The 24260-nt window shown below is 38.8% G+C and overlaps 1 protein-coding gene across 5 annotated transcripts in view; it reads left to right on the top strand.

Annotated features, from left to right (window-relative positions):
- The window catches only part of stard13a (StAR related lipid transfer domain containing 13a), a 53583-nt gene extending 38814 nt beyond the window's left edge, over positions 1 to 14769 (top strand). For all 5 annotated transcript variants that reach the window (XM_077242270.1, XM_077242269.1, XM_077242268.1 and 2 more), the window contains exons 3-14: positions 371 to 452; positions 1729 to 1792; positions 4302 to 5635; positions 6002 to 6172; positions 7104 to 7263; positions 8620 to 8818; positions 8917 to 9130; positions 9857 to 9971; positions 10518 to 10763; positions 11112 to 11329; positions 12184 to 12360; positions 13353 to 14769. In XM_077242270.1, the coding sequence (XP_077098385.1) occupies positions 371 to 452; positions 1729 to 1792; positions 4302 to 5635; positions 6002 to 6172; positions 7104 to 7263; positions 8620 to 8818; positions 8917 to 9130; positions 9857 to 9971; positions 10518 to 10763; positions 11112 to 11329; positions 12184 to 12360; positions 13353 to 13470 (3098 nt within the window). In that variant the 3' untranslated portion in view covers positions 13471 to 14769. The remainder of the gene's footprint in view (positions 1 to 370; positions 453 to 1728; positions 1793 to 4301; positions 5636 to 6001; positions 6173 to 7103; positions 7264 to 8619; positions 8819 to 8916; positions 9131 to 9856; positions 9972 to 10517; positions 10764 to 11111; positions 11330 to 12183; positions 12361 to 13352) is intronic.
- Positions 14770 to 24260: the final 9491 nt, after the last annotated feature.

Genomic DNA, 24260 nt, shown 5'->3' with positions numbered 1-24260 from the left:
AACCGTATCCTAAAGTGTTTCCCTGATCTGCAGTGTACAGTATAATGTAATCAGTGAAGGAGCGTCTGCCAGAGATAGTGCTTGCTTTATAAGAATTACACCACAGCTGCTGTGGATCTGTGATCCTCTGCAGAACCTTTGCAGATGTCTGGCTGGACAAACTAGAAACGTTTTATCCATCGTTTTATCTCTCAATTTGTTTATTTTTCCCCTTTCTAGTTTAATTCATGATTGTGAATTGCTTTATATGTATTGAAAATATCATTAAATAACATGCACATAATTCATATGTGAACTTTTGAAGATGTTGGTTACATTTAACCTCTTGAACAGGACAGAAAAGTGATCTGCTTCCTGTCTCTGCCTACAGATTCCCAGTTTCCCATTGAAATATCCGCAGTCAAGAGGGACCATGACTTTCTCGACAAAGACCTTGTGGAGCCTCTTTGCCGGTAAGTTTCTAAATGGTCAATAGTTTCAGTCTTGCCGTCTACAGGATGGAATCTGATACACCGTCTTTACTTAAAATACAGCTGTGAAAATCAAAGGCCTTACTGTCAATCACTCGAGCTCTGATGGCTATGTTGTTTTGGCCATTTATATTGCTCAGCGTTTAGCAATATGGCAGCTTTAAGGACAACATGAAATTTAAATTGTTCGCATTTACTTTCTTATTTAATGTTGCAGGTCTTATTGTGCACAATGTTGTAGTAGCTTTCTCTGCCATTGATACAACTCTTCATTTTTATAAGCAAACGTGTTTTTATTTGGGGTTGGTTGGGGGTAGCGGGATAGGATACTAACAGATGGCTGTGTGTGTTTTCGTGAAACCAGGCCCGGGGTTTGAGGGTTTCTAGCAGGTTGTCACCCTGTCTAATTTCACTAATGACAGCGTTAGGGAGATCTGACAGCTTTACTGTCAGAGAATACACACACTACTATTAAGGACGGTGTCTGCTGGAATGATAATGGCGTTTCATTATCACGCCACAGACACGATGTTTACGAATATTTATGTGGCCATCTGGCCCTGGATGCTTAATTAGGGAATCTTGATTGAAAAGTGGAGCAGATTGTTTCAGCAGACAGCTGATTAACAGCGCTGATGTCATGACGGAACATTTTAGCGTGTCAAAAACAACAAGTCTGGTTTTATAGCTAAAATAATAGCTTGTTTGTGTCTGGAATGGATATAAAGTGAGGGGTCTGCAGTCTTTTGTAGAGTTAAGAAGATTGTGTCTGTGTGTGTAAAAAGGGGTGGAGGAAAACTCTTCAGGGGTGAAGATCAGTCAGATGAGAACGTTAAAGGGCGCTTTAGGGTTAGATCAAAGAGGAGGTGGAAGAGAAGGTGGATTGCCCACTCTCTCGCTCTTTATCCTTCTGTTTTTCCTTATGCAGCCCCATCAGAGTCTCATTCATTCATGGCCATGTCTTGAAAGAGATTAGAACCTACGGCTGCCAAGCTGTCCCCTCACTCTTTCCGGCAGCCAATCAGGACACAGATAGTGAGAGTTTCTTGAAATCTATACCTGCACGTAGAGAGGCAAACAGAGGTTAGACGAGTGTAGGATCTACAGTGGATTGTGTCTGTCTCTCTCTCTCTCTCTCTCTCTCTCTCTCTCTCTCTCTCTCTCTCTCTCTCTCTCTCTCTCTCTGTGGCTGTGTGGTTTCTTTGTGGTGGAGATGAGACTGATGGATGCACTAGTGACTGTGTCTTCTCTCTTCCAGTCGACTCAACACTCTGAACAAGTGTGCCTCCATGAAACTGGACGTGAGCCTCCCCAAGAAGAAAGTAAGTGGCTGTTTAATCGATTCTTTTTTACTTCAAATTTTTTTTTTATCTTGGGATTTGGGTAAATCTGTCAAGAAATACCTGTCATATTTACAAACAATGAAGATGTATTATTGAAAGTATAAAGTACTGTGTGTATATATATCATGATATTTCAATATACGTCTACACTGCCATTCAAAGGTTTGGGGTCAGTAAGATTTTTAATATCTCACCAAGGCTGCATTTATTTGATCGAAATGCAATAAAACAGCAATGTTGTGAAATACTACTATAATTTAATATACTACAATTTTTAATACATTTTAAAATGTAATTTACACACAAAAAAGCTGAATATTCAGCATCATTACACCAATCTTCAGTGTCACGTGTTCTTTCATAAATCATCTAATATGTTGATTTGCAGCTCAATAAATATTTATTATTATTATCAATGCTAAAAACAGTTTTTGTGGACACTGTTATACATTTTGTCAGAATTCTTTGAACAGAAAGTTTATTTTACGGCATTTATTTCAGCTAAAAATCTTCTGTTACAAATGTATTTACTGTCACTTTTGATGAATTGAATGCATCCTTGCTGCATAAGAATTTGTTTTTCATTTCTGTAAAATTTCTTTTGAATGGTATTGTATAAATATCGTGAGTTGAAGTTATGAAGATTTTAATCATTACTGTATCAAATTATATAATTTATAATGACTGTATTACATTATATTGAATACATAAGATTTTTGTGCATTACAGTAATGAGAATTTTGGGGGGAATGTCCTTCATTGTCATGAAAGTAATTTCATAATGTCTATTCAAAATACATTTTCAAATAATGAAAAAAACATTTCTTCATGATATTCAGCCTTTTATTTTAGAGACAAATGAAATATCTGTTCTATTAAATAATCTATATAACTGCAACGTTTTTACTATTACTATAATGGCTTTTGTTTATGGTGCAGGTATGTGTGCGAAATAAAAATCTCTTTTGAGTAAATCTGTCTGTCTAGGTTCTTAAAATGGATTATTTGGCTTGTGAACGGCTTATAACAAAGAAGATTATATAATAAGAGCAGCCGTTCGCAGCCGATAGAATTGATGACGGTTTTAAAGCGCAGAAGTGTCAGTCTAATCTTCATTCAAGACTCTTTGACTGTTTACTCAGGGGTCGTATTTCAGCCTAATTATGATTGTAAGCTGCGGATCTCATTCAGTAGGTCATTTCTGACGTCTCTAATGACGTCTCAGGCATGTGAAAGGGGTCTTTGGGTGTTGCTGTCTTTAACACAACCAGATGGTGATTTGATACCTGTTATGTTCATGTCCTCTTGTTTGGATGATATTTGAGAATTCCCCTAACCAGCTAGTATGACTTGGGGATTGTTTTTGAAATAGTCTCCTGACATTTTTCAAATACCATAAGCCTCTTTTGACATCATCCCTATTATTCAATTTAAATGTATGAGGTCTGTGATATTTTAAATAGGAAATGGGATGTGAAAGTATATACAATGCTAAGAGGGTGTCAGAGCCATTCACAGCTCTTTCCTGTACTGTGAGCTCACATGTCTGGACTTTACTATCTATAAAACATATTGGTTACATCTGTACAATGGAGCCTTAAAATCAATATATCATCATGTTAATCACACTTCATTTTTTTTAAGTAACTGAATAAATTACAACTATAAATAAATTATTTTATTTTGACTGCAATAAAAATAATTGTCAGGAGGTTTCTTTTCTGTTTTAGAAAGAAAGACAACAGCTGTGGGAAAAAAATAGATTAAATTCCAAATAAAAACGAAAAAGAAATTATACATTCGCTTAAAAAATACAAAATTAAGACTCATTTTAAAAACATTTCCAAATGATTTATAAGTATATTTAAATCCCCAAACATAATTGTTGGTAGTTTGATGCAAAGCAAAGAAAAAATCAAATTCTCATTACTGTATTGCAAAAAAGAGACATTATTTTAAGTACATTATGTTTCATAACATTTTCGTTTATTGAATTAATATGCATTTTTTAAAACTACTATATATTATTTAATATAATTATACTAAGGTGTTCTGGGTGGAGCCTTGGTAAGCTAGTTCATTGCATAGTGGCCCTAGTCAAAAGAGCCGATCTCCAAGTCTTAAATGATATTTTTTTGTGGCAGGGGTGTCCAATCCTGCTCCTGGAGGGCCACTGTCCTGCAGAGTTATGCTCCAACCCCAATTAAACACACCTGAACCAGCTAATTAAGCTCTTACTAGGCATACTAGGACAGGCAGGAGTGTTTAGGCAAGCTGGAGCTAAACTGTGCAGGATAGTGTTCCTCCAGGACCGAGTTTGGATGCCGTCCAGCGACACTGTGAGATCTTTTGCCTATTTTATCGTCCACTGAATGAGAATTGCAAGTCAGTTTTTAGTTATACCACAGAATAATGAGTAAATACTGTACAGTTTAGGAGCTGAAAAATGTCAAACTAAGTCTATTCCTGTGCTTTCTTGTGCCTGCAGAGTGAGGACTCTGATGAGGAGGACCTGCTGGCCATCAGCAATAGATGGACATTTGAGTGGAACAGTCGGCGCTGGTCACGAATGCAAGACATCGATTACCTCTTGGGTAGAGAAGAGGAGCGGAGCCCGTCGGAGGTGGGTGAGCATCTGCGGACCACTGTGAGCAGCGAGAGCATTCTGACAGACCTCAGTGAGCCGGAGATCTGCTCCCTGCACAGTGAAGACTCATTGGCTGCCATGCCTGACTCCGCCTCGCTCACCCCACTGCACTTACCCAGAGAGCTGCCTCATTACAATTCTCTTCCTGCCAAGAGCAGGCGACGTGGACGCACACGTGCCAAAGACTTTCTGAGGAGGATGGAGACGCTGGGTCGGACGTGGGGGCCGTCGATGGGTCGTTCAGAGCGACGCTCTTTGGTTATTAGCGGCCCAGTTCTGCAAAGCGAGCCAGAGGCGTTAAAGACTCTACAATGTGTTCAGATTTTTAACGACGGGCCTCTAAACTCTGAAAGCATGCCATCTGCCAACAACTGCCCAAATTCGTTGGCCAGCAGTGAGGCCAGCAGCCAGTCGGAGACCAGCGGTAGTACCGGAAGCACGCCGAACATTAAGGGACGTGTCTCAAACTTGTATCCTCCTGGTAAACGTGCAGGAGTCTACCTCGAAGACATTGATGTTCTCGCCGGCGCCCCCCAGAGGAGGAGACCGGTTGAAAAGAGCCGCAAAAATGATTTCCGCTCCTATGATGAGCTATTGGTGCATATCCCAAAAGATCACAAACCTGGTACCTTCCCTAAAGCGCTGTCAATCGAGAGTCTGACACCAGCCAGTAAGGGACAAAAAACCTGGAAGGTTCTGGATTCAGAGCCACAGCTGTATAAGAGCAGGAAAGTTGGCGGAAGGGAACTCCGGCCCGTGACGCGCTGCTGCCCGCGGGGAAGCAGAATCAGCGTGTACGATAACGTACCTGGCTCACACCTGTATGCGAGCACGGGGGACTTATTGGACCTTGAAAAGGAGGATATATTCCCACATTTAGATGACATACTGCAGCATGTGAATGGCTTGCAGCAGATCGTGGACCATTGGTCCAAAAATGTCTTGCCAGAGAGTGAAGGGGAGGGGGAGGGGGAGGGCAGCAGGGGGCGGGACCAGAGGATTATTGACGGCCAATCTTCCAGTCAGATCACACTGGACTTTGAGGGGACCTCGGTCGAAGGCCTGACCACTCCGAGTGATGGCAACAGGGACAGGGTTTCGTTAAATGGCACGGACACCTCCAGCAACAGAGAGAGGAGAGACTCAGGGGTGGGAGCTTCTCTCACACGACCACAGTAAGACTTCAGGATGGATATAATGAGAGGCGCTCATTCAAATATCGAGAAACTTTAAAGTGATTTGTGTTCAAAGTGCGATCACACTAGCTCGTAAGCTTTAGATATCCATACAGCTTCTCTTATATAAATGTATATCTGCAGGCAGATATAGATGAAAAATTGCTTGAATACTGATAATTAAAAATGCATGATACAAAAACTTGTCACTGCCCCTTAACAAATTTTTGTTAGGTTTGGTGTGTAAGAACACAAACATTTTTTATCATATTGCAGTAGTTATTTTTATTTATACTTTAAAGAGCTATCTGTGGTCTTTATATGATCAAATGTTCATGAATATTTATGTTTTTGTTGTATTTCTAGCCTTAGATGGCCAAGCTTCAGGATGTCAAACCTCCTCAGCCAATCAGGAATCTCGCTTCAGATATCTACCCAATCAGTTGGCCAGCTTAGCTTGCTGCAGAAATTCTCTTTATTGCGTCTCACTGCAGTCATGGAAAAATACTCCATGTCCAACAAGCACGGGTGGACTTGGTGAGTTGCCTACAAACAAATTTGGGACCGATCATTAGGATAATTCAAAAAAAAAAATACTAATGGAGTACAATGAGTAAGAATGTGACATCAAGTATTCAGCATCATAGCTTACACTACCATTTAAAAGTTTGGGGTTGGTGATATTTTTTAAAAATATTTTTTAATATTTATGCTCACCAAGGCTGAATTTATTTGATCAGAAATAATGAAAATTGTGAAATTATTAAAAGTGAAATTATGAAAATTTTTAATTACTGTTTTCTATTGTAATATATTTTAAAATGTATTTTATTCCTGTGATGGCAAAGCTGTATTTTCAGTCACATTACTCGAGTCTTCAGTGTCACATGATCCTTCAGAAATCATTCTAATATGCTGATTTGGTGCTCAAGAAACATTTCTTAGTACTATCAACGCTGAAAACATTGTTCTGCTTAATATTTTTATGGAAACTCGTCATTTGTTACATGCATTGTCTGTACTGTCACTAATCCTTGCTGAATACAGGTATTAAGTTATTTTAAAAAAAATACTTTTTTACCAAACTTTTGAATGGATACACACATGTACATGCATAAGTCAAGGGTCTTTTAAAGCAACAAGATGAGTCAGGCTTGGAAAGTCCCTGTTGGGTGTCCTTTGGGTTTTCTTATCAGTTATTAGCTCTTATAGAATGACACTGATTTAAGTGTTAACTCCAGAGCTTGTGGAACAGTCTTATCCAGTAAATCACAGTTCTGCCCTCCACCTCTGCACTCTTCCATTCGCACTTCCTGCATTATATATTCAGACTCTTATTGCAGATCCTATACACATAGACAGATTATACCTTTATATACATACATATGGACATAAACTGATCTCCTCTTCTTAATACTGTGCATATATATATATATATATATATATATATATATATATATGTTCTTAGGTCAGTGCCAAAATTTATGAAGAGAATGAAGGGACCAGACTACAAGGATAAGGTGGTTTTCGGCGTTCCTCTGATTGTCCACGTCCAGCGGTACGGACACCCTCTGCCCTTAAGCTTACAGCTCGCCCTGCGCTTTTTAAGGAGCCAGTGTTTGGACCAGGTACACGGTTTCATTCACATTTGAAAGATTGATTATAAGGTTCAGTCTAATTTAGGTCACAGTCAAAGGCTACTTTCAGACTGTCAGTCCAAATCTGATTTTTGTACATTTAAGATTGAAATCCGATCAGATTTAGCAAATGTGAACGGCCAAAAATCACATGAAATGCAATTTTTACAAATCAGTTTCGAGGCTACATTCATATATGGTTTGAAATCATATTTAAATCGCAATTCTGGAAATCCGTTTCATTTTGACTGCTCTGATCGGATTCCGCGTGGATTGTCACGTAAAACGTAGAAATCAGACGTTGTTATTGGAGACATGTTGAAAGTCGCTGCACAAAAAAGGTTGTGGTGTTGCAAAGTGACGAGCAGAAAATGACAATAGCCTAAAATGGAGACATGTTTTGAAACCTGTGGAGACGACAGCACAGAATAAAGCCGCTCATACCAGCCTCCTACGGTTCTGCCGCTGCCTCAGTAATTCAGCGCGGTGGCTACATATTGTCATGTTGTAAATATGACAACATCTGTATTGCAAACCCCTCCATGTTGCGGTTGTTGTTAGCGTATTCCTACTAACGCAATATCATTGCCATAGAAACCAATGCAGATATTACGGAAAATGAAAGAGCGGCATAGACACACAAATCTGATCTGAACAGTTGCGATACACAGTGTGGACATCAATCATTTTTAGATCTGATTCCAATCGCTAACACAAATAATTGGATTTGGACTGACAGTGTGAACGTAGCCTAAGATATTGCAAACTCGGAAACAATCTTTATGGTCTATTCCAGTCACTGCTGTTTCTAAAGATAGAAAAGCCAAAGTTTACAAACCAAAGTCTTTGTTTTTCTTCCCTGTATGCTAATGTATTAGTCATTCAAGATCAAATGAGATGTATTCGTTTATTATTACGAATCATTATTACTATTGCTCATATTTTGGGTTAGGTTTTGAACAAACGTTTGTGCAACAGTCATGAGCAGTACCTCAAATTGTGCGGTTTGTTGTGTAGATGAGTGATATTTCTTTTCCAAATAATCAGACATATGATTTCAATCTGGTGGGAGAAAAAAAGACATAAATTTACATACTGTAGACTTTGGTTCAGTAAACTCTTGCCCTTCTAAAACCCGGATCGCTTGGATTCCTATTGAAATGAGTGGATTTTGCCAGCAAAATTTCACCAAGCAATGGTAATGCCACACCTTTGTCAGCTTCCCAAAAAACCCAAGCACTTAGCGGCACCCAGACTACCACCCACAACACCCTAGCATTGCAATAGCACCCCTCACAGATTTCTTTATAAACAGTAAAATTATTAGCTTTTCTTGTTGTGCTCCAGGTGGGACTTTTCCGCAAATCCGGAGTGAAGTCTCGTATTCAGGCTCTCAGGCAAATGTGTGAAACCTCCCCAGAAAATGTGAACTACGAGGATCAGTCCGCGTATGACGTGGCGGACATGGTCAAACAGTTTTTCAGAGACCTGCCTGAGCCTCTCCTCACGAGCAAAATGGGCGAGACCATCCTCCACATATACCAGTGTAAGCATTTCCTGTCTGTTATCAGCTCATGTGCACCAATGCTACATACAGTACTGTCAAATCCCTAAGACTCTCTATTGTGCTTTCCTTCTACCCAGATGTCCCTAAAGAACAACGCTTACAAGCTGTGCAGGCAGCTATCATGCTAATGGCCGACGAAAACCGTGATGTCTTGCAGACACTGCTGTACTTCCTAAATGATGTCACTTCCTCTGTTGAGGAGAACCAGATGACCCCCATGAACCTGGCAGTGTGCCTCGCTCCTTCTCTCTTCCACCTCAACATCATGAAGAATGATAACCTGTCGCCTAGGTAGTTCCGTTTTTAGTGCATTCCAACACATGAGCTCTACTTAGAAAGGGTGAAACTTGGGTTTCATTATTGTATAGGAGCTATAGGATTATATATGTGCTTTGTCATTAGGACTCCATGGCCCTGAGGTGTCATGAGAAGGCGTGAAGGGTTTTATTAACTCAATGTACAAACAACTCCCACATCATTGTGTCGAGTAATGCTCCCTAATAAACACAGAGCAGACACACTTCCCTGAGGGCCAGAGACAGGAGGAGGTGTGGAGGGCGTTTTAAAAGAGACGGGTAGTTTAGCTTTACCTCAGACTTACCCAGACTGGGCGAGGGGGAGTGGGGGTATTCGGAGACTTATGTATAATGACTTAAACATAATGTATAAAGTGTACCTTGAGAGATGTTTAGGTAACATTGTATTTTAATGTCCTTGTTACACGTTGTATTTACTATAGTAATAACTATAATTTAGACATATTTACATGCTTTTACTACTAACCCCAAACCAAACCCTAAGCCTACACTAACCCAAAAGTAAGTACAGGTAGTTAATTAATATTACGCAGTGCTTAAATGTATAATTCTACTGTAACAGGGACACATCAAAATAAAGTGTAACCGATGTTTTTCATTGGTTTAATCATTTGTTTTATATGCTTACAGCCACAAATATTGTGAAAATATAATAGATCACATGGAAGCTCAAGCACATGATGTCTTTTATTGCATTCAGGTCTATTCAGAGGAAGTATGCCACTGGGCGGCCAGACCAAAAGGACCTGAATGAGAACCTTGCGGCCACTCAGGGGCTTTCGCACATGATTGCTGAGTGCAATCAGCTGTTTGAGGTACGAGATGCATGTTCTGTCATGTTTGCAATGAGAAGTTGTACAGTACGTAAATTTGTGAGCAGAACAAGGACAAAAATGTTTAGCTGATCATTGTAATATTTTCAATATGGGATTCCCTGGAATACATTACCGCTTTTAAGTTTGGGATCAGTACGATTTTTTTTTAAAGAAATTAATACTTTTATTCAAGGATGCTTTAAATTTGTTTAAAATTGACAGTAAAAACTTTTACATTGTTTTTAAATAAAGGCTGTTCTTTTGAACTTTCTTTTCATCGAATCTTGGAAAAAAGCTGAAAATTCAGCTTGGTCATCACGGAAATAAATTACATTTTTAAATATGTTCTAATAGAAAACAGTTATTTTAAATTGTAATGATATTTCAAGATTTTCTACTGTAATTTTGATCAAGTAAATGCAGCCTTGGTGAGTATAAGAGACTTTCAAAAACATTCAAAAAAAATACTGACCTCTATTTTAAAGAAATGGCAGTGTTTGAGGACAAAAGGAGAAATGTTTTTTTGTTTTAATGTGGTTTGTGCAGATTCCTCAGGAGATGCTCTCTCAGTCCAGGAACTCGTATATGGAAGCTGAGCTGCTGGCGCCCTCTTTGGACGAGCTCTGTAAAAAACAGTCACAACAGGACGAGGAAGAGGAAGAAGAGGAAGAAAGTACATATCACTCTTATTTGGAGAGCCTGATACAGAATTTGATGAAAGAGGCCAAAGACAAGACCAAAGGCTGGGTGGCCAGATCAAACATTGACAATACTGAGCTATCATTCAAAAAGGTTAGAAAAAATATGAGATACAGATTTATGGATGTTTTTATTCATTCATTTATGATTGCATAAACTATGTTTTGAATATTTACTTTAGTAATAATACCCTGTATTACTACAACATAAAAATACTATAAATTAAAACATTGATTTATTTGTTTTTTTTATTTAAATGTATTTATTAAATTCTCTCTTTAACATCTTGATTACATGTAGTGAATTATGAACATCGGATCAAATTTGTTTGGACAAATAATGTGAATATTGAAATTATGACATGGGAAGTAGTTCATGGTCTATCCTATCCAATAAAAAAACATAATTAAAAGTCTGAGGGAAGTCTGTTGTCTCTTGCAGGTGGGAGACGGGATCCCGTTGAGACGCTGGCGTGTTTCTGCAGAGGTGGAGGCTCCTCCATCAGTGGTGCTGAACCGTATACTGCGAGAGCGCCACCTGTGGGACAGTAACCTGCTGCAGTGGAAGGTTCTGGAAACTCTGGACCAGCAGACAGAAGTGTACCAGTATGAGCTGAACAGCATGGCCCCGCACCCCAGCAGAGACTTTGTGGTGCTCAGGTGGGTACAAAAACATCGTCTGATCCTGCTTGTGTGATGTAGATCCTGCAAAGATTTTTATATTTTCATTTTTTTTTTTTTATGTATGTACATTTATAGCATTATTGTTTGTATTATAGTACCCTATTCTGACTACCGTTATCAGTCTCTCTCTAATTTTCCCCTCTTTTTGAAAGTTGTGAAAACGCTATTGTGGAGTTTTTCTTTTGTTATTTGAGCAAATGGGAACACAACAATTATATTTCATGTACTCTCTCATTCACCGCTATAGAAGTTTACCCAACTATGACGACTTCCGCTTCTGAGAAACCCGTAAATGCGAAAAGGGTTGTTTACTGTTGGATCCGTGTGCTCGTGTTTGATCCCATTAGCGAATATCTGAATAAGCTTAACTGATTACTCCATTAAAGCTGTAATAAAGGCATGTACTTAATTTGAGGATCTGCAGCGAGAGCTTGTTGTGCGTCATTCGGTTCTTGTGATTCTCAGAACGCTGAGGTCGTAAAGAGATCTAGCATTCCCCTGCTGAACAGCTGGGCATTCATGGAGTATTACTGAAAGAGTCAAACTGAGCACACTTCTGTTACTTCAACATAAACTGCTTTGAACTAAGCAAATTAGACCACCAAGGTCATGCCCTGAATATCACTGTAAGATTACAGTTTAACATCATTTAACAAATACGCAGCTGTGAGGTGCAAACAGTAATCTGATCGAAGGAATATTGCATGTTGTTTGATAATTAATCAAATTTGCACTTGGCAGATTGAAACCTACATCTCTTGTTTCAGGAATGTCACTATCAAGAGTGTTTGCTGTGTTTTTATATTGGTGTTGTTTTCTTTTCTGTTTAGGACGTGGAGGACAGATATGCCAAAAGGGGTGTGTGTACTGGTGTCGTTGTCGATCGACCATGAGGAAAGCCCACAGCTGGCCGGAGTGAGAGGGGTCGTTCTGGAATCACAGTATCTGCTAGAACCATGTGGCTCTGGCAAGTCCAGACTCACACATATATGCCGAGTTGATCTGAAGTAAGTGCATTGGAGACACTACCGTTCATATGTTTGGGGTCAACCCATGGCCTTTGGAATTAAAATAGCCCCACATTATCACATTCCCTTCACCATACCTAGACATCGGCATGGGGCGCTTTCCATAAGATCATCTCTCAATGCAAATCATACCAGCTATTAGGCTAACTGAAATAACACCATGCCAATCTCTAGGTATGGTGAAGGGTATGAGATGATGTGGGCATATTTTAATTCCAAAGGCCAAGGGAACTTTATCAGGATGCATATTATCCTGGATCCATGAAATAACTGGCCTTTAAAAATAAAAATCTGCCTGGCTCTATGGGAATTTAACATAGGGGTGTCCTGACTTATGCCCCCTGTATTTTAAGGAAGAACATTTATTTATTTACGACACATTATTCATTCACAAAGGAAATTGGTGTCCTTAAAGGTTGCATTTTCCTCAATTTTTAAATGAAGGCATTAAGATCAATTTCCAAAAGATGATTTTTTTTATTCCTCTTTTTAGTCAACTTTAGCATGGGTGTATTCACTTAAGCTAAGCACTGTGTATAAGTTTTTTATTATTATTATTATTAATTTTTAATGAAGTTATTACAAAGCTGATTTTTGCTTTGTCATTAATAGGGTATGGAGTGTAGAATGATGTGGACTTTTTTATTATTATTTTAAAGCATTTTAGTGAAAGGCTACAACATAAAAAATAAAATTATATGTATAATAAAATTATATATATATAATAGTTATTATTTTTTAATATCACATGCGATTTTGTTCTTTAATAAAACAGACATGGTTGTAATAGTCTTTAAATTGTTTGTTTTATTTGAACAGAATTATTCCTCTGGTTCATTAGAAATTCCTTGTTGTGAAATACTTTCTGGAAGCATGTGTAATGAATGCTGCACATCTCTTAATTGTCTTTAAGATTACTCCCGAGTACACTTACACATCACTAAATGCTGTACATTTGCTCATTGTTCCAGAGGAAAGTCTCCAGAATGGTACAACAAAGCTTTTGGCCATCTCTGTGCCAGCGAGACCGCTCGCATCCGCAACTCCTTCCAGGCTTTGGATCCCGATGGCCCAGAGACCAAAATCTGAGCCGGGGTACGTGGAGTCCGGCGTGAGGGAACTGGGATGCAGATAGTCACTGAGAACGAACTTAGAGAGATTCACGAAGGAAGACGAGAGCAAATGGAACAGTTAATTGTGTTTCTAACCCCCCTAAACAACAACAAACTGCCATGTCCTGTTGGTTTAAAAGACTGTGGATCATTGGGATTCGTTTTAGTGTTTTACCCCTTATAGGGCATTTAATTTAGTCCGTTTATTTCATATAAATGTGTGCAGCTGTTCAAAATTGCCTCTTTTGAAATGGCATTTGTTGTGTGTTTTGGGGCATGTGATTAGAGAAGAGAAAAGATGGACTGAGAAAGTGACAGAGACATACTCCAGCGTAGCCATAAAGCCATACCTATAAAAAAAGTCATAATGCTGCTTCCTGTTGTCCAGTCTTTACCACAGCTTTAACCTTCAGAGCTTCGCTTACAACAAACAGATGTGGATGACAAGCCACATCATGCTAATCAAAACACAGCAGGTCTGTTTTAGTTTTACCAAGCACTTCAAATTTAGGTACCTTATTGTCTAAACATTATTTAAAACTCTATTTAGGTGTTTAATCCTCATTTGAATGAAGCTAGTGTTACAGTGACTATATTTTTAAACTAAGATTGTACCCTGGTGACGTATTGTTGTGAAGTATTTACTGACAAGCCCATATTATTTCTAAGTTCTGTTGAAATATGTTGTATATCATTACATTAGTCTGTGATTTCATTCACTGTTAAGCAATAATGTATTATCATGATAAATACACCAGTACTGTGCTCTTCTGACAATGCAATATGATTTAAGATGAAAAATCAAACAAAGTTATAAATAATATAGGCAATTGTTGCAATTATGGATTATTATCATTATTATTATTATTATTATTGCTACAATGTCTGGGACATGAATTCATTTCACTGCTTCTGAGAAGCATGTCTATTTTATTCACAAAGCTGTACATTTGTGTGTGTTTGTGTATAAATGTGTAGATACAATTCCGGTTGTAAATTTTGTACTGAAATGAGGCCTATTGGCAGGGTTATCTGCATTTATGCTCGGTTATTTTCCTCATCATATCAATATTTTGCTTGACATATCATTGCAAGCTGGTTTAATCAGCTGGCTTGTTCAGTGCTGTTTTGATGGGACTGTGTATTTGGGTTTGACTTGAGCTCAGTGTCAGGTGGAGGGCGATATGTTGTGGCTCCAAAGGTAGTTTTTGAACAGTTAACAGGGTGGTTGAAGTTCCAATCATTTGGAAATGTGAAAAATAAAACCTCAATGCAATAATGTTTTACTGTTTTCAGTATTTGTTGTGTTTGGGACATATTTTGTTTGAACATAATTTTTTTGTATTCACTGAATTTATTCTGCCTTGTTGGGCAGGCCTATAGTCGTGTCCTAAATATAGTGTAACTTTCTCAAACCATTATAATGTAAATCAACATTGGGATCTAACTAAATCACCTGCAAAGAATCGCACAGGCTGAATAAAAAAGCGAACCACCAGAGGGCAGTGTGGATGCACCACCGTAGTATTGGATGCTTGGCGTCGTGTGTGCAGGTCTGAGTAATACTAACAAACAACAAACTTAGAAATATTTAGAGGTCAAAGAAATATTCAATGGGTTATGAACAACATTGCCAGTAAATAGCTGTGATTGTGTTTTCTCCTGGGTGTGCAGAACCCGAGATAGTCTCAAGGGAACTATTGATCCACGCCATTTGAATAACAAGTCTATACACCGAAGTATGAAAGGCAGAGGACACTCACTGCGGGTCATACATCATCATTAGGGAGCAAAAAGTAGTGGCGTGTCTTTATACCAAAGATAGAAGGTCAGATTCATAAACACTGCCGATGCTATTCCTTCAGGAGTGATTTCAGATGGTCCGGGTTTATTTAAGTTAGCTATTTAACAAGCTTTTTTCGCACTCTAATTTGATTCCACAACGAACTGAAAGTTGTATGCGTAGCCTATACTTGTCTAATACGTAGTAAAACCATAGGCTACATTAATTAAGTAGAATGTCCGAGTACGCAGTTTTTATGAGATGCTTAAAGACACGGTAACGTTAGGTGAGGTAGAAAACGACACACAACTGTGAGATTAACTTGTGAAATTTAAAACTTGTGAAATATCCTCGTGTTTCAATTGTACTTTTAACAATATCTACACATTATTTTCATCCCCCCCCCCATTTTTTCATCGTCAAGGAACACATCTTTTTTTTAAAAACATTTTTTAAATAAAAGTAATTAATACTTTTATTCAGCGATGATATGTTAAATTAATCAAAATTTGAGAGTGAATACATTTACAATATTACTTATATTTATATATAAATAAATATATACACTCACCTAAATAATTATTAGGAACACCTGTTCAATTTCTCATTACTGCAATTATCTAATCAAACAATCACATGGCAGTTTCTTCAATGCACTTAGGGGTGTGGTCCTGGTCAAGACAATCTCCTGAACTCCAAACTGAATGTCAGAATGGGAAAGAAAAAGAAAGGTGATTTAAGCAATTTTGAGCGTGGCATGGTTGTTGGTGCCTGACGGGCCGGTCTGAGTACTTCAAAATCTGCTCAGTTACTGGGATTTTCACGCACAACCATTTCTAGGGTTTACAAAGAATGGTGTGAAAAGGGAAAAACAGCCAGTATGCGGCAGTCCTGTGGGCGAAAATGCCTTGTTGATGCTAGAGGTCAGAGGAGAATGGGCCGACTGATTCAAGCTAATACTGTAGATGAGCAACTTTGACTGAAATAACCACTCGTTACAACCGAGGTATGCAGCAAAGCATTTGTGAAGCCACAACACGCACAACCTTGAGGCGGATGGGCTACAACAGCAGAAGACCCCACCGGGTACCACTCATCTCCACTACAAATAGGAAAAAGAGGCTACAATTTGCAAGAGCTCACCAAAATTGGACAGTTGAAGACTGGAAAAATGTTGCCTGGTCTGATGAGTCTCGATTTCTGTTGAGACATTCAGATGGTAGAGTCAGAATTTGGCGTAAACAGAATGAGAACATGGATCCATCATGCCTTGTTACCACTGTGCAGGCTGGTGGTGCTGACGTAATGGTGTGGAGGATGTTTTCTTGGCACACTTTAGGGCCCATAGTGCCAATTGGGCATAGTTTAAATGCCATGGCCTACCTGAGCATTGTTTCTGACCATGTCCATCCCTTTATGGCCACCATGTACCCAACCTCCTGATGGCTACTTCCAGCAGGATAATCCACCATGTCACAAAGCTCGAATCATTTCAAATTGGTTTATTGAACATGACAATGAGTTCACTGTACTAAAATGGCCCCCACAGTCACCAGATCTCAACCCAATAGAGCATCATTGGGATGTGGTGGAACAGGAGCTTCGCGCCCTGGATGTGCATCCCACAAATCTCCATCAACTGCAAGATGCTATCCTATCAATATGGGCCAACATTTCTAAAGAATTCTTTCAGCACCTTGTTGAATCAATGCCACGTAGAATTAAGGCAGTTCTGAAGGTAAAAGGGTATTAGTATGGTGTTCCTAATAATCTTTTAGGTGAGTGTATATAGTGGTCCTTTCAAAGGACATACTTTTCTAATATTTTGAGTGAAATTTGATCAAATATTTTCTGAAATGTCCATTAAATTAGAGCATTTTTGTGAAAGTCGCGCTTGTCATCATCAATTTGTATAATATATCAGGCATCCCCCACCCTGCTTTCCATGTCTGCATTAGCATCGGCCATTGAAAATCCCATATTAATCAACCACTGCTCTGCAGGCATGATACAGCGCTGACGCGGTGACCATATCATCATTTTATGACACCTTCATGCTGTCCAGACTTGTTTTGTTTTTCCAGTTGACATCTGACTAAATTTTTCACTCTGTTTCAAAAGATTCAGTGCCAATATGCACACAGCCTCAGAAGAAGCCTGGCAGATTGAATTCCAAAAAACAAAAAGCAATCACATTCTATAGCTCGGACAAATCCTGGCACAGCAATAAGGTCATTAATAAATAAAAGATCGAATACTTGAATTATTGATGTTTGTGTCTGAGTATGTGTGTGTGAGAGAGAAAGAGAGACTATGTGTGTTTTTGCTCTTTGGAGAGGATAATGTCTGGTTTGGCCTTTCAACAAAGCAAAACGTGCAAAACATTCCATAAACAGATCTATAGCTTCAATCAGAGGGCTCGATTAGACATAATTCTCCTGGGAACAATTCAGGCCAGGAATTAACAATATGGAGCTACAACCTTCAGCTAATTACTGTCTTTCTATCAAACTCCTTTGGAGGAGGATTTTTATTTATTTTTTAAAGAGAGAGAGAATCTCCCAGAGACATGCAGCATGACCTCACTTCCACTCCTGTCCTGTTTATCTCTGCTTCTCATGCTTTTAGAGTCGACAGAGTGTCAATTTGGTGGGGGGATATGGTCCTAATGTAGATGTATATACAGAGAGTGAGAGAGAGAGAATCAAAGATGCATACATCTAGAGAAAAAAATACATGAGTTACATACAGCCCCAGAGAGACAGAAAGACAAAAAAAGAGAGAAATTCCGTTGCCTTGGCTACCATTTTGTTCATGTCACTGACTTCCTCACTATCTCCTGGCCCCTCTAGCACTATCGTCTTTTCTTTTGTTTCTCATTCCATTTCCCACACAATACACTGGCTATCTGGATGACAGGATTGCAGGGGAGCTCAGCATCTTTTTTTCTAATCAGTCGGATAAACACCACTGAATAATTTTTTCTTTATCACTCGTTTTTCACTATTGTTATCGTTTTCTCTTCCAATCCTAAACCACACAACCTTCTCTTGCTGATTTACTGTTTTATATATCTTATAGGATGCTTTGTTTTTCAGGTATTCATCATTTTAATATAATATCAAATTTGCTCTGAAAAAGTCAGTTCAATCTGTATTGTTATTCCACAACCAGCAACAGTGCCAGTCTACTTTTTTGTGGCCTATTTTTACATTCTTCAGGTATTTTTTAAAAAGTCTTGGAAAGAATTATAAGCCATAAACCAAACCAACTAGCTACGAGGTGAATCACAACATTACAAAGAAAAAAATTTGCAAAAAGGTATTTGCAAATCGGACAAAAATGCAAAGATATAAGCAGTGCTGGGTTAGCCTGACAAGCCAGACCCACATCAAGATGTTGGGTCTGGGATCACACCATTGGCAGGGATCAATCTGAGGGGCGGGATAAACGGTTGTCTTTCAAATTCCCTTCGCACGCAATAGGATAGCGCTTCAACCAACCAGAGCAACGGAGAAAGTGACGTAGTCGGAGCGACGGACTTCAGTGCTGTTCTTTGTTTTTTTCTCAAAGAAAAGCTTAAGGCCGCGTGTCCACCAAAGCGTTTTTAGCCAGCTGAAATCGCTAGACGCTCTGCTGAAAACGCCTAGCTATGGGCGCTTGAGAGCGTTTTGGCAGCGCAGCAATTTTTTTTTTCAGTTGAGACACTTTGCTTGTTATGATACAGAATATCTGCGAAAGTGTCTCTAGTATCTCATTTCACACACATTTTGTTTCTGTGTTGATTCTAAATTACAATGTCGATACAATGTAACGTATTTTCTCTGGCTCTTGTTTTAAATTATTTTGTTACGTTATTATGCTTGTTGTTGACATCTGTTGACGTTGTACAAGCAGAATGTGGCGGTTGGTCGGTGTGATATTTGTCCCGCCCCTCCTCCACTGTGATTGGACGGTTGGGTAAAGAGTGACAGTGATGAGCGCTGCGTTTTACCCCAAAGTTGAACATTCTTCAACTCTCGGCGACCAGTAAAAACCGCTGGGTGCTCAGCGCTTCAGCGTGAAAAAACGCTCAGCGCCTCTTTACGCTCATGGCGTTTAAAAAACGCGGCGCTCCCATTGAAAACAATTGGAAAAATACGTCATCTGCGTGAAAAAATGCTTTGGTGGACACACGGCCTAAAGGTGCTCTAAGCGATGTCAAGCGTTTTTTAGGCCATAACATTTTTTGTCACATACAGCAAAAATCTCCACACTATCCGCTAGCTGCCTGTCCCCTGAACACACTGTAAAAAAAATGCGGTCTCTGCAGACACCCCAGGCTCCACAAACGGCAACAAAACAAACAGGGATAACCCGCACCACGAAACATAACAAACTGTTCCAGCCAATAACCGACAAGAAGGATTTGGGGGCGGGGTTTGGGGGGTAAGTGCGTGGATGAGGAGGAGGGAGTGTCTAGCTAGCCTCCGTTTTGTTTGACAATACTTTAAACGTCAACAAGAAGTGACGTCACCCAACATCGCTTAGAGCACCTCTAACTCCAAAGCTGCGTCCAAAATCGCGTACTATATGAGTAAGTGGGCCTACTACATTTAAATTTGAATGTACTTCGCGACCGTTAAAAAAGTATGTTTTATATAGTATGAATACAGGTAGTATGAAGTCTGGATACTACATGTGCCAAGTCTTCCAGAGTCGCGGCCAAAGTCGATTCGAAAAACCGCTGTTCGCCAGCAGCAGCGGTCATCTTCTTTGTTTTCAAGTGGCAGGGAATTCACCCGGAACCGTCACATCTCTGTGTTAAACCCGCCCACCAACTCTATACAACAGAGAGTTGCTAGACGACACTGGCTGCAAAATAAAATTTGCTGCCGCTAGGGTGCGTCTAGATTTCTAGGATAGAGCTGGGTAGTAACTGATGTAATCTGGATTTCCTAATCAGATTACAAAAATGAAATACTTTTAATTAGATTATATTGCTTTTTAAAATACTCAAAATCAGAATAGTCACTTTTTATTACTTAATAATACTTTATTACTTAATATTCACAAAATGGCAGTAAATTAATCCGAATTAATTGCTCCCTAGTTGTTCTTTTTTTTATCTTAAATTTTTGTTTTCCTCATTAAAGCCGTTAAAGGGATAGTTAACCCAAAAATGAAAATTAGCCCATGATTTACTCCCCCTGAAGCCATCCTAGTTGTATATGACATTCTTCTTTCAGACGAATACAATATTAAAAAAATGTCCTGCTCTTCCAAGCTTTACAATGGGAGTGAATGGGTATATTTTTTTGGAAGTCCATCAAAGCGCATCCATCCATGATAAAAGTGCTCCACAAGACTTTGGGGGGTTAATAAAGGCCTTCTGAAGTGATGCGTTTGTGCAAGAAATTTAAAACTTTATTGACTAAAATAACTAGCTTCCGGCAGACGGCCTACGCAAGTCGATTTACACCAAAAGAGTAACACTTGACGGTATGATGTAGGTTGTAGGAGTAGCGTAAGCTTTGGCGCCTCTCGCGGTTCAAACAAACAGGGCTGAGCAACCGCGTTCGTATATCAATGCGGACGGCCGTCTGCCAGAAGCTAGTTATTTTAGGCGATAAAGTTTTAAAAATGGATATTTTTCTTACACGCATGAATTTTCCTTTTTGGGTGAACTTTACCTTTTAGTACACAGTGCCGGTAGATATTCACAAATTGTAGTCCATTACTGTATGATAAAATTTTTAAGTAGTAACGTAATGACATTACACATTTTAGGTAATATAATCAAGACTACTTTTTGATTACTTTTGACCTAACTCATTTAGCACATTGATTTGAATATAATCTTCTACCATATTGATAAAAAAAAATACAAAGAGAAAGAAAAATTATTCCATTTGTTTTAGTAACATGAACTTGAAGTGCATTAAACATTACATTACATCAGGGTTTCCTTATGTGGGATAATAAATAAATACATAATTTGAAAATGATCAAAATACAACACTAACAAAAAAAAGATTAAATACTTTATTTGTTTATGCTGTGTGGCCTCTCAGTTTTCCATGTAATTATAGTCACCTGACTAGTGTCTGGTCTATGTGTGCAGTTCCATAAAACTCTTCAGAGAGGAAAACTACAATAACATGAAGCATTGCTAATGCCAATCAAATTAAAGATGTTGATTGTATAGGGTGAACTCAGGTAAATTGGGACAAAATATCTTGAATTAACCCTATAAACAGAGCGTAGGGAGACTGACTCGATTATGTCAATCGCAGGCGGGTGCTAGAATTCTTTTGGTGAGTTTTGCTTGTTTCGATTGGCAGAAATGTCTTTGTTAGAATCATGGGTAATGTAGACAGTAGCATATACCATCGATTACAAGCCTTGTAGCTCACAGTAGTTCTGACTATAACTGCTTATAAATTATTGTTAAAATGACAGTTCCCCTAAGGAGAAAATAAATTCGATTTTTTTTTTTGTTAAAGTATCCAATATGTTCTGATTGGCTGTGATTCTAATGCATATTGCAACATTTTTGCTTTCGGGTAGCTTTCGCAATGATATGATTAAATTAAGCCCTCAAATTTCTGTTGGTTACTAGTGGCTTCTACTCAACAGTATCCAGTTTTGCAGTCCATTGCGTTGCTTCTCATTAGCATAAAATAATAGCTACTCATCTTTTTAGCGTGTTGCTTGAAATCGTCTAATTGAAAATTAATGAGTTTGCAATTTCAAAAGTGTGAACGCATCTACATTGTGAACGGAGAAAATACGTGTTGCACCGGTTTAGGATGCACCATCGTGGGCCAATGAGATTCAGTTTTGGGCGGGGCTATTTCAACATGGCATGCAAGAAATACAAACCAAGCATGGTGATTTTATTGAATTCAGAATTCATCTCATCTGCTGGCCCATGACTCATTGTCCTGTCTCTGTTTTCTCCAACTGATGGCTTTTGTTCAATTGACACACACATTTAGCTTGCTTGCGTATGTGCGAACACACTTTTCTCTCACCCATAATAACAGCCAGCCTGTCTCTCACACTGGGGCTGTATGCTGTCAATGACGCAAGTAGCATATTAAATCATTTTCATGGAAATGTAAAACTATTTGCTGATTGTAATACAAGCCTTAAAGCTGGCATGTGCCTTATGGGAGACCTGATTTAAAATAATTTTTAAAAGCTTTACAGCATATAAAAATCCTATTATACATGGGAAGTGAGAGTAGGCTATATGGGGATATGAATCTAGAATCGAAATTCTTATTCCAATAGTATGTCATGCAAAGCTTTCAGTTTTGGGATAATAGAAAATGCTTTGTTGGAATCACAAGTATGTTTCATCTTCTGCCTGGTTTCTCTGATGACTGTCTTTCTCTCGGGCACACGAGCACATCCTGTGATTCACATCCACTCCAGGATGTGACCAATTACTTGGACCTCTCATCAGCAGAACCTTTTACAGATGAGCCTCATCTGTGAGTTCCTGTGATAGCAGGTACTTCAGTCCGCAGGGATGTGTGTGTTTCTGTGTGTGTCACATTCACTGGGTTTACAGTCTCTATTGTGTGAGGATATATGCAGCTGTCATGACTGCTCAGAGTATATGCTTCTTATTTCCCTCATAAAACAAATAATAATACTGTGGTGTGTACAGTGATGGGATCCAACGGGTGCTGACTGACTCCCATATACGTATACCATGATATTTACTTGGTACTCCCAATATTACTTTGGTATTTACCAAGCGACATTTTGGTCATTTTTTGATAGTGAGGCCTGAACTCTTTTCAACCCTTACTAGAGAATAACATTGAATTATGTTATTACAAATCCATTTGACGTTCTTTCTTCTGTGGAACGCAGCTGAGTTTTTGAAGAACTCTGTGGCTGCTCCTTATAATAACAGTAAATGAGGACTGCTGCTGTCAAGCTCTAAAAAAACAACAAAAAGAAAACATAAAAGTAATTAGTAACTTATGAGCTATAATAATTCTGAAGTCATACGGTAGCTTTACAATAAAAGTCAGTGTGATGTCCTCAGAAATGAAGTGACACAAACCTGTGTGTGTGTGTGTGTGGTGGATGTCACTTTAGTTTAACGTGTGTGTGTGTGTGTGTGTGTGTGTGTGTGTGTGTGTGTGTGTGTGTGTGTGTGTGTGTGTGTGTGTGTGTGTGTGTGTGTGTGTGTGTGTGTGTGTGTGTGTGTGTGTGTGTGTGTGGTGGATGTCACTTTAGTTTAACATGCCTGTTCATTTCTCCTGCTAGTGTCCAGCATTTCACATGGACAGGGTGAAACGGCAAAGTGACAGCGCTACGTCCTCTCCCTCTCTCTACTCTTCCATGTGTTGTCGTTCGTCCTTTTCTCTCTCTCTCTTTCTCCGCCCCTGTCTGCCTGCACATCTTTCTCCTCTAGGAAAAGAACATCTCCTTGGTCACAGTGCATTTTCTAATCTGTTTTCTCTCTGCTTTCAGAAGTGAGGCGTATGATGCTGTCAGGCTGTTAGCATTGAAGGAAGTTGCTTTTATTTAAAATTTCTTTATGAACTTCTCTCCAAACCTGCAGATTCCATCTTCTTGCCATAATGCAGCATATAACAAATATATGATGTACATCTGTGTCCGCACAAGCCAATTCATTTCCCATTCACATACGAAATGGAAACGTACCATGGCAGCTGGGACCCTTCTGTTTACATCCTGTTTAAAACAGACACACACACACAAACACACACACACACACACACACACACACACACATTAGTTCTTTGCCCACTGGGACATTGCTGACCAATGATAACCAACAGCTGGTTCATGATACCAAAACAAACATTTTGGTGATAGATAAATAGATTTTAAAATAAAATAAAAACATTTTGTTGCATTACTGTAGGACATGCCAGGATTCATTTGATAACAAATAAATAAATAAACATACACATAAAAAAAATTCCCTACAATTATGCACATATTATTTATTT

The sequence above is a fragment of the Siphateles boraxobius genome, unplaced genomic scaffold, assembly GCF_051911475.1.
Source record: "Siphateles boraxobius isolate OS27281-9 unplaced genomic scaffold, OSU_SipBor_1 25, whole genome shotgun sequence".
NCBI lineage: Eukaryota > Metazoa > Chordata > Actinopteri > Cypriniformes > Leuciscidae > Siphateles > Siphateles boraxobius.
Note: the sequence above shows the minus strand (reverse complement) of the source record. Positions and strands in the feature narration are given on the sequence as shown.